The sequence below is a fragment of the Callionymus lyra genome, chromosome 11, assembly GCF_982586985.1.
Source record: "Callionymus lyra chromosome 11, fCalLyr1.hap1.1, whole genome shotgun sequence".
In the NCBI taxonomy this organism is placed as follows: domain Eukaryota; kingdom Metazoa; phylum Chordata; class Actinopteri; order Syngnathiformes; family Callionymidae; genus Callionymus; species Callionymus lyra.
In genome coordinates, this window is record NC_141828.1 from 14,364,196 (window position 1) to 14,377,279 (window position 13,084).

At 34.1% G+C, this 13,084-nt stretch overlaps 1 protein-coding gene across 2 annotated transcripts in view; it reads left to right on the forward strand.

Annotated features, from left to right (window-relative positions):
• The first annotated feature begins 5,200 nt into the window (after positions 1-5,200).
• Positions 5,201-13,084, forward strand: part of macrod2 (mono-ADP ribosylhydrolase 2) — a 577,216-nt gene continuing 569,332 nt past the window's right edge. Inside the window, exons 1-3 of one of the 2 annotated variants that reach the window (XM_087802705.1) lie at positions 5,201-5,971; positions 10,405-10,506; positions 11,965-12,111. In XM_087802705.1, coding sequence (XP_087658831.1) covers positions 5,935-5,971; positions 10,405-10,506; positions 11,965-12,111 — 286 coding nt within the window. In that variant the 5' untranslated portion in view covers positions 5,201-5,934. The remainder of the gene's footprint in view (positions 5,972-10,404; positions 10,507-11,964; positions 12,112-13,084) is intronic. The other variant, XM_087802704.1, reaches the window with a different exon arrangement.

Genomic DNA, 13,084 nt, shown 5'->3' on the forward strand with positions numbered 1-13,084 from the left:
TAAAAAATCTTCCAAAACATTTTACGTGTTTTCAAATATCCTCTGATTCCTAAATTTGCATTGCAATATTTGTTAAGGTTTAAATATAGCATTTAAATATTATTTAATTTAATCTATATTTAATTAAAGCAGATATGATTAAAAAAAAAAAAAAACACTTAAAATATACTCCAATTTATTTGGAGTGACACGTTTTAAAATAATGGAAAAAGAAAAAAGGACACATACAATTTATAAAAGTTATATTAAGCAATAATCAAACAAGTATAAAATAACATTTATAATTATAAATTATTGCTAGATACATATCCCTTTCTATCACAAGAAAAATACAAATTTAAAACACCAATAAGACGGTACATCATTTATTTGTTTGTCCTTAGAAGAGAGTAAACCACTGTATACTTTAAATGGTTAAATAGTATTTTATTATAGTATTAGAAAATGGTGACCCTATATAATTTGTATCTTTTGATGATTTAAGTATTCTTAATAGTCATAGAAATCGTTTATTTTTACAAGACTACCACAGATATTAGGGACAGTGTAATGTTTTTGTTCCTCGCATCGAGCCAACATAGATGAAAGCGTTTTACACAGTAATTAAAAGAGAGTTGGGGGCCACAGTGTTGAATGGCGGCCAGTATGCTTTGTTACGGGGGAAGTGTTAGTATCGCATGCCATCCAATCTCTGTGGAAACTGTTGTTATTAATGGTGTGCAGAGAAGGAAGATCGCTTATCCCAGCGCACCACACGTGCTGAACATGTGCTTTTTCCGAGCACTTGGATTCGTTGGATTAGTTAAGGCATGGGAAATACTTTCGGATCAGTTTTGATCAAATAGAAAATACAGTGGATTGTTACGGTATCTGATGATGTGCGTCTTATTTTAACCTACACACACTCACATAAACACACGTTTTACATCTTATTAAGATAAGTTGTGGGTCTCCGTCTGTCTTTGCTCAAAAAATGTCAGATTGAACAGTTCACTCAACCTGAACCTTTTAAAATGATAGTAAATGCTTGTCTTGTATGTAACATTTTATCTTGCACCAGGGCTAAATTATAGGTAAGTAAGGAAATAAGTAAGTTAATGTTATTTGTAAAGTGCATTTCTAGACCAGGGTCACAAAGCGCTTTCACAATCAAAAACAATACACAGTTAAAAATATATACTTTAAAAGACATATAAGACAAACACAGGAGTCCCAGCAAAAGTAAGGTAATGAATCCACAAATAAAAATGTCTTAAGATGTTTCTTGAAGGAGTCAGTAGATCACCAAGCGCAAAGAGAGAGGAAGATCGTTCCAAAGCTTAGGAGCAACAGTCTGGAAGGATTTCTCTCCTCTGGTCCTGAACCGTGTTCAGGAACCATCAGTAGATCCTGAATCACAGACCTCAGAGCCCGAGCTGGGGTGTAAGGCTGGATCAGATCACTGATGTAAGCAGGAGTCTGACCATGAATAGCTCTTAAAGTAAGTATTTTAAAATGGATCCTGAAAAGAAACTGGCAGCCAATACAGAGTTTTAAGGATCAGGGAAATGTGAGTTCTTCTACTAGAGCAGGTCAGAATTCTCGCTGCAGAGTTTTTTATTAACTGTAACTTGTTAAGACACAAACACAAACTTTTACAATAGTCTTAACGCATGGATTTAGGTGTATTTTAGATGTCAATTTGTTGGACCGTGGAGAATTCTGGGTGCTTTGGTTTAAAGCGACATCTCTGATGATTAACCCCTTTGTGTTTCATACTTCTTTGTAATTGTACTTGTTGTCTTTGCCGTATTATTATTGTAATACTCGTGTTTGCTGTCTGTTGTGCGCTCGCACTCATAGCATGCCTTTGGGATCCGCGCCTCTCGGAACTGACGAATATACACTGGTACTAGATAAGGAAGGATTTGTCGCAACACATTTTGCAACGATAACAAGAGAAAGGAATTCTGAAGGAAAAGAAAAGTCCTTTTAGATCCCAGCATGTAGACTAAACAAAGAGGCACCGAGAACATGAACATGTCCACTTCTCTGACTTATTGACACACTTTCAAACAGTAAAACAGTTCCTTGGAACAAACAAATCCTATTAAAAAAAAACAAACAAAGTTTGGAATTTATAGAGCCATTAGTTAAAATCATGCCTTTGACGTTGAGTTGTGTTGATTTTCTTCGTTTATCAAACAGACATTTGAAGACACACGGACATTTGGAAATGTGTATCAGATTAAAAAACAGTCCTGCCTGAGGGTTTTTGCCTCTTTTCAATTAAAATAGTTGCAAGAGTTGTACATCTGTGGGGCAGATGAGTGACATAAAAGCATGTGTCAAGATACAATTAATGATATTGGTGGATTTATGGCAAAATAAATCACACAAATCAGTGCAGTATAAAGCTCAAGGCGATCAAGAGCCTTTGGCTTCAAACATATATAGGATAAATATGTTTATAATACATTATTTCTTTCCTATGCTCTCGGTAGACACTCCTCTATGTGATGTGAAGCTTGAAGTCTTTTCGGTATCGCTGTGTAAAATTAAAATGTTTTGCACAGAAACTTCAAAGCACCCGCTCGGAAACCTTAGGGGTTCTTTAAGAAAGTAAAATCTAATCACCGGCACCAACAAGGTTAAGCTGCAAACGTGAAAGCCAATTATTGAGACAAGGGACATTTTTAGAAATAAAGATGGGAACTTTTAAATCCTTTATATGAAGGATGTTAAGAGCTAGGATAACCTTAACTCAACTACTCAGTGCAACACGCATCAATTTAAAAGGGAAAGAAAATCCAATTTATTTCTCGTGGTTTTGATTATTTTTATTTTCTTTTTTTACTCCTTCAACGTGATCTTCAGTAGGTTTTATCCGACACTATACATTTTAGTTTTGAAACCAATATTCGGTGCTTGAGGACTGTACAAAACTTGCTTAGATAATGAACACAAATGTGTAAAAAGACTTACAATTAAGAATTTATATTTATATAAAAATTAACATCATAAATAATAACTTTATTTAATTGTAACAGACTAATTTATAATGAATCCCAAGACGAGTCCTAATCTATTCTTAATAAATAAGCCCTGCAAATCCTTCATAAATAAAAGCTAAAGGTCTATGATGGAGTATAAGGGCCACTTGAATATTTTTAGTTTTAGTTTATTATGTGATTAAAGTCTTTTTGCTTAAAAAAATGAATCAGGAAAGACCACACTAAAACAGAAATGACGCACCGAAATGTACTCTTTATTTTTGCCAGACTTACGCCTGTTAATGTCAGGTATCCTCCCCTAATCTTCGTGCATGGACTAGCAGTATTTAAAGTACTTATTTTTATTTTAGTTAAACCCTTAAACCCGATTATACGTATGTTTTTAAATGTCAACATTTAAGGAAAAGAAACAACAATTGATGGTATAGTTCACAATGCGTGGTGAAATGCTGCCATCTAGTAGTTATTGCTCAACACTGCTTACTTTTTCATTTGCCATTCAATCATAATTGACTTCAGAGGAAATAGATTTGTCACAAGATTGAATTTGCTTTTTTAAGTAGTGCATTTGAATGACTGTCTGACTTTGATGTGTTATTTTCAGTCGCTATATACAAATGAACAAAACGAAAATCACAATTATAGAGTCACTTTATTCATCCAATTTATTTTGGATTATAATGTTTCATTTAACTTGTTTTCGCACACTTTGTTAATCTGGATGATTCTGGTGATTTAAGGAACAGATGGGCGTGGACCAGACCTAACACAAGAGATGACAGACGGTAGTCATTGGAACCAGTGCATACAACAGCCGGGCTCACTGGTCTGATCTTTTTGGCATGATTGCCGTCCTCCGTCATGGATATTGCTTCAAAGTAACTTCATTTGATAAAGAAGGATATTTAACAAACACACAATAAGAGTTTTGTTGTCGCAAAAGAGCAAACATTTTCAAAAAAAAAATGTAAAAAAAAAAATGTGGTAGGGCTTTTAGATCAATGAGAAATAATACAAATCTTAAAAGTCATGTATTGATTTTACTTGAATATAGTTTTATATTATATTATTATATGAACAAGTTGTGACATTTTATAATTAATGTTATTCTTGTAAATAAAAAATAAAGTTGAAATGAAAAGTTTCTAAAGTCTAGTTAATAAATATTAACAGCTATATCACTAGTCATTTTATAATTTCATTTCATTTATTTAAAACATTGTTTCTTACTCAAAATGGATGTGATTGCTTTGGAATACGAGGCATAATGATTTTCCTTTGTGAACTATTAGTTTCTCATTATATTATAAAAAAATATATATTAAAATAATTCCTTCCTAACAATATAATTATAATAATAATATTGTCCTCTGAATAAATTGTTGAACAAATTTATAAATGTCTGCGGCAGCGGAAATATCTTTAAATTAAGAGAGTTAAATTCAAACAAGCGTCTCTAAACTACTCACTATTGTGAAGACTGCTGAGGTTTAAATAAAAAATATACATGAACAAAGAAAAACAGGTCCCAGCTTATTTACTATTATTGAATCCCTATGTGACAGTAGCGAGGAAAAAAAATGCTTTTAACAAGCAGAAACCTTGAGCAGAACCAACCTCAATGTTGACGTCCTCCTGCCTATAATAATAATAATTTAAAAAAAACCCATAAAATTGTACGACTGTTGGCTTACTATAAATATATTCATAACCCTTAATAAATGATTAAATACCTTATTTTATTGGGAAAGTGAAGTATTAAAACAAAAAAATCCGCGTTGGTTGAAATGAATAAATAATAAACATTTTGTTTTGTTTTTTCCTTAGTACTTCTGAAATAAATTTAAAATTTAAATTAAAATGATAAATGTTCGCAGCAGCCTAAATAGCATTGAATAAGTGAAAGTGAAATTAAAATTCAACCGAGCATTTCTAAACTACTCATTATTGGGCAGACTGCTGAAGTTTAAATAAAAACATACATGGACAAAGAAAAACAAGCCCTAGAAAATCAACAAAGATTGAATCCCTATGTAACAGCGGCGAAAAAAATAACATGCCTTTAACAAGCAGAAACCTTAAACAGAACCAACCTCAATGTTGACGTCCCCCTGCCTATAATAATAATAATTAAAAATATATAATAAAATTGTACGTCTGTTGGCTTACTATAAATAAATTCATAACCCTTAATTGATGATTAAATACCTTATTTTATTGGGAAAGTGAAGTATTAAAACAAAAAAAAAAACTGTGTTAGTTGAAATGAATAAATAATAAACATTTTGTTTCGTTTTTTTCCTCAGTACTTCTGAAATAATTTTAAAATTTAAATTAAAATGATAAATATTCGCAGCAGCATAAATATCATTAAATTAAGAAAGTGAAACTTAAATTCAACCGAGCGTTTCTAAACTACTCATTATTGGGCAGACTGCTGAATTTTAAATATAAATATACATGATCAAGAAAAACAGGTCCTAGCAAATCAACAACAAGTGAATCCCTATGTAACAGCGGCGATCATTGAGTAATCGAAAGTGAAATTAAAATTCAACCGAGCGTTTCTAAACTACTCACAATGGGACGAACCGCTGACAAAAAAAAAATGAAAAAATAAAAAAATAAAATCAACCAACCCTGCTTCACCGCGGCGCGTACATCATTTGACGGACGTTTAATCTCCGCCAATCGCGAGTCCACTTCCCGTTTCTCACCAACCAATCACGAGGCTCGCACTCGTACACATCTCCCCCACGGCGCAGTCACGCTAGGTTGCGCCGAGTGAGCTCCACAGACATTTGACAGCTTCACAGGTGAGACGTCCGTCCAGACGCTGCTTCACTTTCTCTTTTCTGTAAGCGACGGAACGCAACTCACTGTGAGTCTGGGGTTGCCACACTCAAAAAACAACCACTCGAAGTCCCATCACACCGGCAGCATGAGCAAAAAGAAAAAGGACTGGAAGACAGAGAAAGGTAAGGTTTGTTATGAGAGGAGGGGGGGGGGTCTCTCCATTATCTTCCTCAGCCTCAGCATCATGGCAGTGATGGACAGGTGACTGACAAGATCTGAACACTTGTTTTTTTTTTTTTTTTTTAAATAAGAGATGCTGCGTCTGTTTGTCCGCCGTCCAAACTAGCTTGAGGTGCACTGGGAGTGTTGGTGTGTGTTCTCTAAAACTGGCACCTGCTAGCATGTCCCACCTCCATCCCACCTGTGTGAATTCTGGAGAGCATCCTTATGGTCCTCCCTCATAGCTCACGTGGTCGTTCTGACTTTTCTTTTTTTTTTTTTTTTACTTCATTCATTCTCTTATTCTTAATTGGAGCTTGTGGGACTGTATGTACTTATGTGGCCTTCAAAATATACATTTTTATTCGTGCAGGCTTTTCCTTGATTTTTATGAGACTCTTATGTTTTTCTCTGTGTTGTCTTGACCTTTTAGGTGTTTATTTTATTGGGTATTTTTTGATTGTTTAAGCGCTTTGTGACCCTGGTCTAGAAAAGCTCTCTAAATATTAATTTCTTGAGGATGTATTTAATTTCTTTATATATTAAATAGAAATTTATTGCCCCTTAAAATAATTTGAGTGAATATTGTACGTAAGTAAATGTTATTTGTAAAGAGCCTTCCTAGTACAAATCAGGGATAAGGAAAAAGGTCTTAATATGTTTCTTGAAGGAGTCAGTAGATCATCAAACACAGAGGGAGAGGAAGATCGTTCTAAAGCTTAGGGACCAACAGCCTGGAAGGATTTCTTTCCTCTGGTCCTGAACCGTGTGCGAAGAACCATCAGTAGATTCTGATCCACAGACCTCAGAGCCCGAGCTGGGGTGTAAGGCTGGATCAGATCAGTGATGAAAGTAAGAACCAGTATTTTAAAGTTGATCCTGAAAGAAACTGGCAGCTAGTGAAGAGTTTTAAGGATCGGAGAAATGTGAGTTCTTCTACTAGAGCGGGTCAGAATTCTCGATATTTAGGGAAAAAAGGAATTTTATAACTGTATAAAATGTGGAATTTAATTGCCTGCCACTGGACTAGAGGCAGGGGACACCCTGGAAAGGTTGCTCATCCATACCATGGCTCATACAGTCACTGCCACATACACGTGCATGGACAGTTAAGAACAGGAGGGGTAAATTGATATTTAAGGGGATAGTCAAGCGAAAAAAAAGAAAAAGAAAAAGTGATAAGGAAGATGTTGGTTTATCATGAAATAAAAAATGTATTTACTATAAAAATATTATTGAAAATTAACTTGTGTTATTATGCCACAACCATAGGTTGATGATATCATTGTGTATACATTGAATTATAAGACTGTCATCAATGGAAACTATAGGCTGAACACTTGAATATAAATGAATGCACTTCTTTATATATTTTTTGGTTTTGATGGAACAACAAATAAACCCTTGTGTTGTCTCTGGGTCAAGGTGACCCAAAGGCATGAAAACGAATGTATGTGTTGTATCTCTTGTGTTGTCTCTGGGTAAAGGTGAACGACCTCCCTGGCTTCCCCGGCTCACCTTGAACCAGAGACAACACAAGAGATACCACACACACATTCGTTCCCATGTTTTTGGGTCACCTTGACATTGAGACAACACAAGGGATACCACAAACACATTAGTTTTCAAGCCTTTGGGTCTCCTTGACCCTGAGACAACACAAGGGATACCACAAACACATTCGTTCTCATGTCTTTGGGTCACCTTGACATTGAGACAACACAAGGGATACCACAAACACATTAGTTTTCAAGCCTTTGGGTCTCCTTGACCCTGAGACAACACAAGGGATACCACAAACACATTCGTTCTCATGTCTTTGGGTCACCTTGACATTGAGACAACACAAGGGATACCACAAACACATTAGTTTTCAAGCCTTTGGGTCTCCTTGACCCTGAGACAACACAAGGGATACCACAAACACATTCGTTCTCATGTCTTTGGGTCACCTTGACATTGAGACAACACAAGGGATACCACAAACACATTAGTTTTCAAGCCTTTGGGTCTCCTTGACCCTGAGACAACACAAGGGATACCACAAACACATTCGTTCTCATGTCTTTGGGTCACCTTGACATTGAGACAACACAAGGGATACCACAAACACATTCGTTTTCAAGCCTTTGGGTCTCCTTGACCCTGAGACAACACAAGGGATACCACACACACATTCGTTCTGATGTCTTTGGGTCACCTTGACATTGAGACAACACAAGGGATACCACAAACACATTAGTTTTCATGCCTTTGGGTCACATTGACCTTAAGCTAACACAAAGGGTCAAGACTAAGAAATATTCACCATAGAGAATAGATAAGAAAATGCATTACTTGGAATACGTTATTTTTTAATTCATTTATAAAAAGAAAAAAAAAGTTAAATCATATAATAAAGAACATAAACGCAGATCAAATTTAGAGTTAAGAGCTGGAAAGATAAAATTAGCTCAGGTCTTATTTAGAGTCATCAGTTAACCTCTATATTTTTAGCCAAGTGTTCCCAGTTAGATTTAATGCTCCTCAGCTGCTGCTTCTTTCTATTGCAAATCAGGAATAATATACATTTATACAATTAATGTATTCTTTAATATCTACTTATTTGTATTTGTTTGACAAAATAGGACAATTATATACAGTATGTTTACATAATTGTGTATAAATATGAAATGCAACAATATACAATTTTCCTCAAAGATAATTAGTCTCTTTTTGTATCAGATAATCGTGAAGATTGTCATCATTATTATTAAATTAGTTTAATTATTTTGATGTTGATTTAGTTGGAGGATCAGCAACAACAAGTTTGAGTCAGGCTAGTGAAGACTAAAGCTAGGTATCGAGAAAATGCTACCGATAACTTCACTTCGATACCGGTTCCTGAACGATAGTTTTTTTTTCGATACCAATTGCATAAGATCAATTATTATGAAAAGGAAAATGACATCACATATGGTACAAGTCTTGAGTTGGCTTTGGTTGAATATCACTCCAAAAAACCAACAACAAATAATGTCCAGTGCAAAAAAACATTTGCTAACAGGTGAAAAATTAATTCTTAGAGGAATCTTCTTTAGAAGAATCCACAAGGATTTTTCTTGGTACTCGGCTCCACCAAAACATTTTGGTCGGTGACTCTTGATTTGGGGGTTAAACTATTTCCTTCCTGTGCTTGAGTTTGATTTGTTACCTCCGTGCTCCAGGCGCTGGTGTTTCCTCCCGACAACATGCAGAGATGGTGTGGTCGTGATGGCGCAAGATAGATTTTCGATTTCGCCTTCAGCCCTGTTCCTGTAAGAACTGGAAATAAGAAGCAGAATTTAAGCAAAATTCAAAAGTCCATTGTCCTCATTTCTTACCAGCCTAACCAAAGAAATACCAAAACACAGATCAAGAAAGCGTTGTAGAAAATTGATATGTCATTGGGGTTACTTGTTAGACTTATTATTTGACCAATTTGGACCATGTGAACCCATAGTTATCCTCTTTTAGGATTCATCTGAAATTGTCAAACCTGGAAATGATTGTATCTTGCTGTTGTTCCTGTTTATATAAGGTGGTTTGAAATGTTTTAACAATGATTTCCCTTCAAGCTGTCGTTGCTCATGTGTCCAGCCTCATTCGGATGTAGCAAGAAAATAGAAAAATGGATCTAAAACACCGCATTACAGTTGATTCACTTAAAATAAATCAACTTTTGTGTGAAAAAATGAGTTTTCGCTGCTTATTTGAGATGGTTTTAAGTGACTAAGTGGATTTATTAAGCCTTCAGAATAACAGCCAACATCACCTGTGATCATGTTTAACCTACAGGTTGCAAGTTCAACGAAAAGTCCTGAAAATGGATGTGTTTTAGTCAGTTAGAATCTTAATATTTATAATATTTTCAGATATATTTTCCAGTTGTGAGTAGGAACATGGATTGACCTTGGATGGAGAACTTTGCCTTTTGGCTCAGCTCAAAAATAATTCTCTGGGTTTTGAAGTCTTAATAAATAAGAAACATTTTGAATATAACACGTTATTTTATGCTCTGCACTGATGTGTATGAAGGAAAAGTACGCAGTTTCTTCCCATAGCAATCGAAAAAACAAATAAATGAGGTCGTCGCAGAGATAAATGGGTCGCGCTGGATTGAGCCTTAAAATCGAAGCCCATTATCTCGCATTTGTCGTCTTCAAGTGACGCTTCGGTTATTCTAAAAAAAAAATCACATTTTTGGACCCAGGATGCGGAGGATCAAGGACGAGCGTGTTTGGCATGACGCGTTAAAAGAGAATCAGAATGTTTGGCATCGAGATTACGCTCGTGGAGATGGAACGCGTTCATGTTTTCTCCCCTCCTTTTCTTCTTTTTTTTAAATCTCTTAACGTTCTACATTTCCTTTTCACAGAGAGACTGCTCCGCATGGACCGAGACGACAGACGCAAAGAGTATCGACGTCAAGATTTTATTAGTCTGGACAAGATCCCGTCCTGGAGTGAGGAGAATTACTGTAAGAGATCTGCATCAGCACGGGAAATGATTGGACTCGTATAAACATCTTTAATGATGATTGGGAAAAAAAAAGAAAAAGATTTGTATGGAATTACATATTTGAGACTGCTTTTAAAATCCTCCCCCATTTACATACAAGGGAAAACTGAAATACACAATTTTTTTAAAGATAAATAAAGATTAAAACAAATGTAAATTTAATGTTTATTATGCGTCAATTCATACAGTAACAAAATAAATAAAATGGGGAACATATTTGATGATTCATGTTATAAAACATTAATGATTAATTCACTTCTTTATTCAGTTTTATAGGACCGTGTCACTCTGGAAAGCTAAGTAAACAAAAAAACATATCTTTAAAAATGGTTACAACAATAAATCAACCAGTACTCAATATAAACAATATGCGAAGTAAATAACATGGTAAACAACCACAGAAACAGACAGAAAAAAAACAAATTCAACACTTCAGTTTATAATTGTTTTTTTTAACCAATCTGGTATTTGTGCAAATTCTATTTCTTTCCAGCAAGTTAAAAAGGTAATAAGAATTAATTGTTAATATAAAATAATAATGATTGATTAGTGGAGTGCGTGTTTAAATGTCGTCATGATGTTATCACAAGATAAATGTTCTTTTTGTTATCCAATGTTACTCGTTACTCAGCCCCTGACCACTCACATGTACCTCACTTTATTTAATCAGAATAAGAAACAGCCTTATGTTATTAAATTAACAATAAAAGTTGAATTTTACAGCTGTTTGGACTTAATAAAATCGAATTCCTTAAGCAGACACAAAGGGGATCTAAATCAAATTAGAAAAAACACTGAGAAATATACCAACATATTGCCAGAAAAGTCAGTGAACATTGATATGTTATATAAGCAAAATACAAAAAATGCAAAGTTTTAATGAAATGCCACTCAATGTCTAAACTTATCTTTTGCAAGAAATGTTAATAATTACTACTAATATACCAAATTCTGTTGACATGTCTGCAGTTGTGATGGCTAAAAATGGATAAATATTAATATTTAATTGTACCTTTTCTTAACTAATACAATAAACCAATAAGAATTATATTAAATTATATTAAAAGGCTACAATGTTTAATTGATGGTCATTTTCACACACTCTCTAGAGGTAAAATTGGGTTTAGACTTTTATATCTTATATTAAAAAACTTCTCTTTTTTCTTGTATAATGTGTACATGTTTTATTTATTGTTCTTTGCGATCAATGGTTGTAAAGGACACAACAAATTAAATGTATTGATATTCTTTATTTTAATCAAGGTTTAAATCGATGTGTATATATTTTCAGTTGCAATTTTATTCTTGACTTTAAATGTTAATGTTCTTATACATGAAATAACATTGCAAAGATTGTCGATCTTCCTATGAGTACAATTGTGCGAAAATAAGATTCATGAAGTTGTTTCTATTTCAGCTGAAGATAGAGAGGAGGAGACGGAGATGACAGGAGGAGAAGAAGGAGGAGAAGAAGGAGGAGGAGGAGGAGGAGGTCTAAGTGATAAAGTCTCTCTCTACAAAGGGGACATCACAGTCCTGGAGGTGGACGCCATCGTCAATGCTGGTAAGGATTCAACCTAAATGACCTGCTTCTTCTGAAGGAACTTCACTGAAATTGATATCTTGTCATAAGCCGCCCTCTAGTGGTGAAAACTCAAAAGTGTGTTTTTCTGATGAGACCGACCTGACAGTTGGTGACAGTTTTCTCGTCAGTCAAGCTTTTTATTCTTGGGCTTGTGAGAGTTTCTGTCGTCCCACAGACACACAGTTCCATTATATTTGGAAAATATATTTCAAACACAGAGACTCGTTCCTATTTTTAGAAGTCTGCTTCGATATTATGTAATATATTTTGCAGTCGGTTGCAGCCCACACACAGAAACTAGAATGCTGAAAAGTCCTGATTTAAAGCTTGTTTTTTCAGTGTTGTGTGGAGCCCTGGCCTATTGGATTTAAATTACTGTTTGTTAAAGGAAGTTATTATTGTTTGCTGAAAAACATAATAACATTTCAACTGAAGAAATGCATGAAAAATATCAACAATAAACCTTTTCTTAAAAAATAGTTGTTAAAAAATGCAGAATAGACGTATTTTTTTTAGTTTAGGATGCTTCACTGTTTGGATATAGGATAATATTTAATAGTTTAATATGGCAAATTGAGTTCCATCCAGAAATGCAAAACATTAAATATAAATAATATAAAAGGAGTGAGTCAAGAGCCATTGATCGATTTATGTTTTATTGTTTTTATATTAGATATAAAAGATATATTTTTTGGATTGAAATCTTGCAAATAAACAAGATTTTTTTTAGAAAGATTATATGAAACGATCGTTACATGAACACAAGGAGCTGAAACGATGAGAATCCCTTTCTTAATAAAAAATATATACTGTGTAAATAAAATGATTTTTTTTAACTTTTTGAAAATGCAAAATCGACATATTAAGTTTAAATACGTAATTTTCAGAGTTGAAAGTTGCATTTTTTATGTTAATCTTCTTGGTTTGATTAATTCATTAATCTCTAGAATGA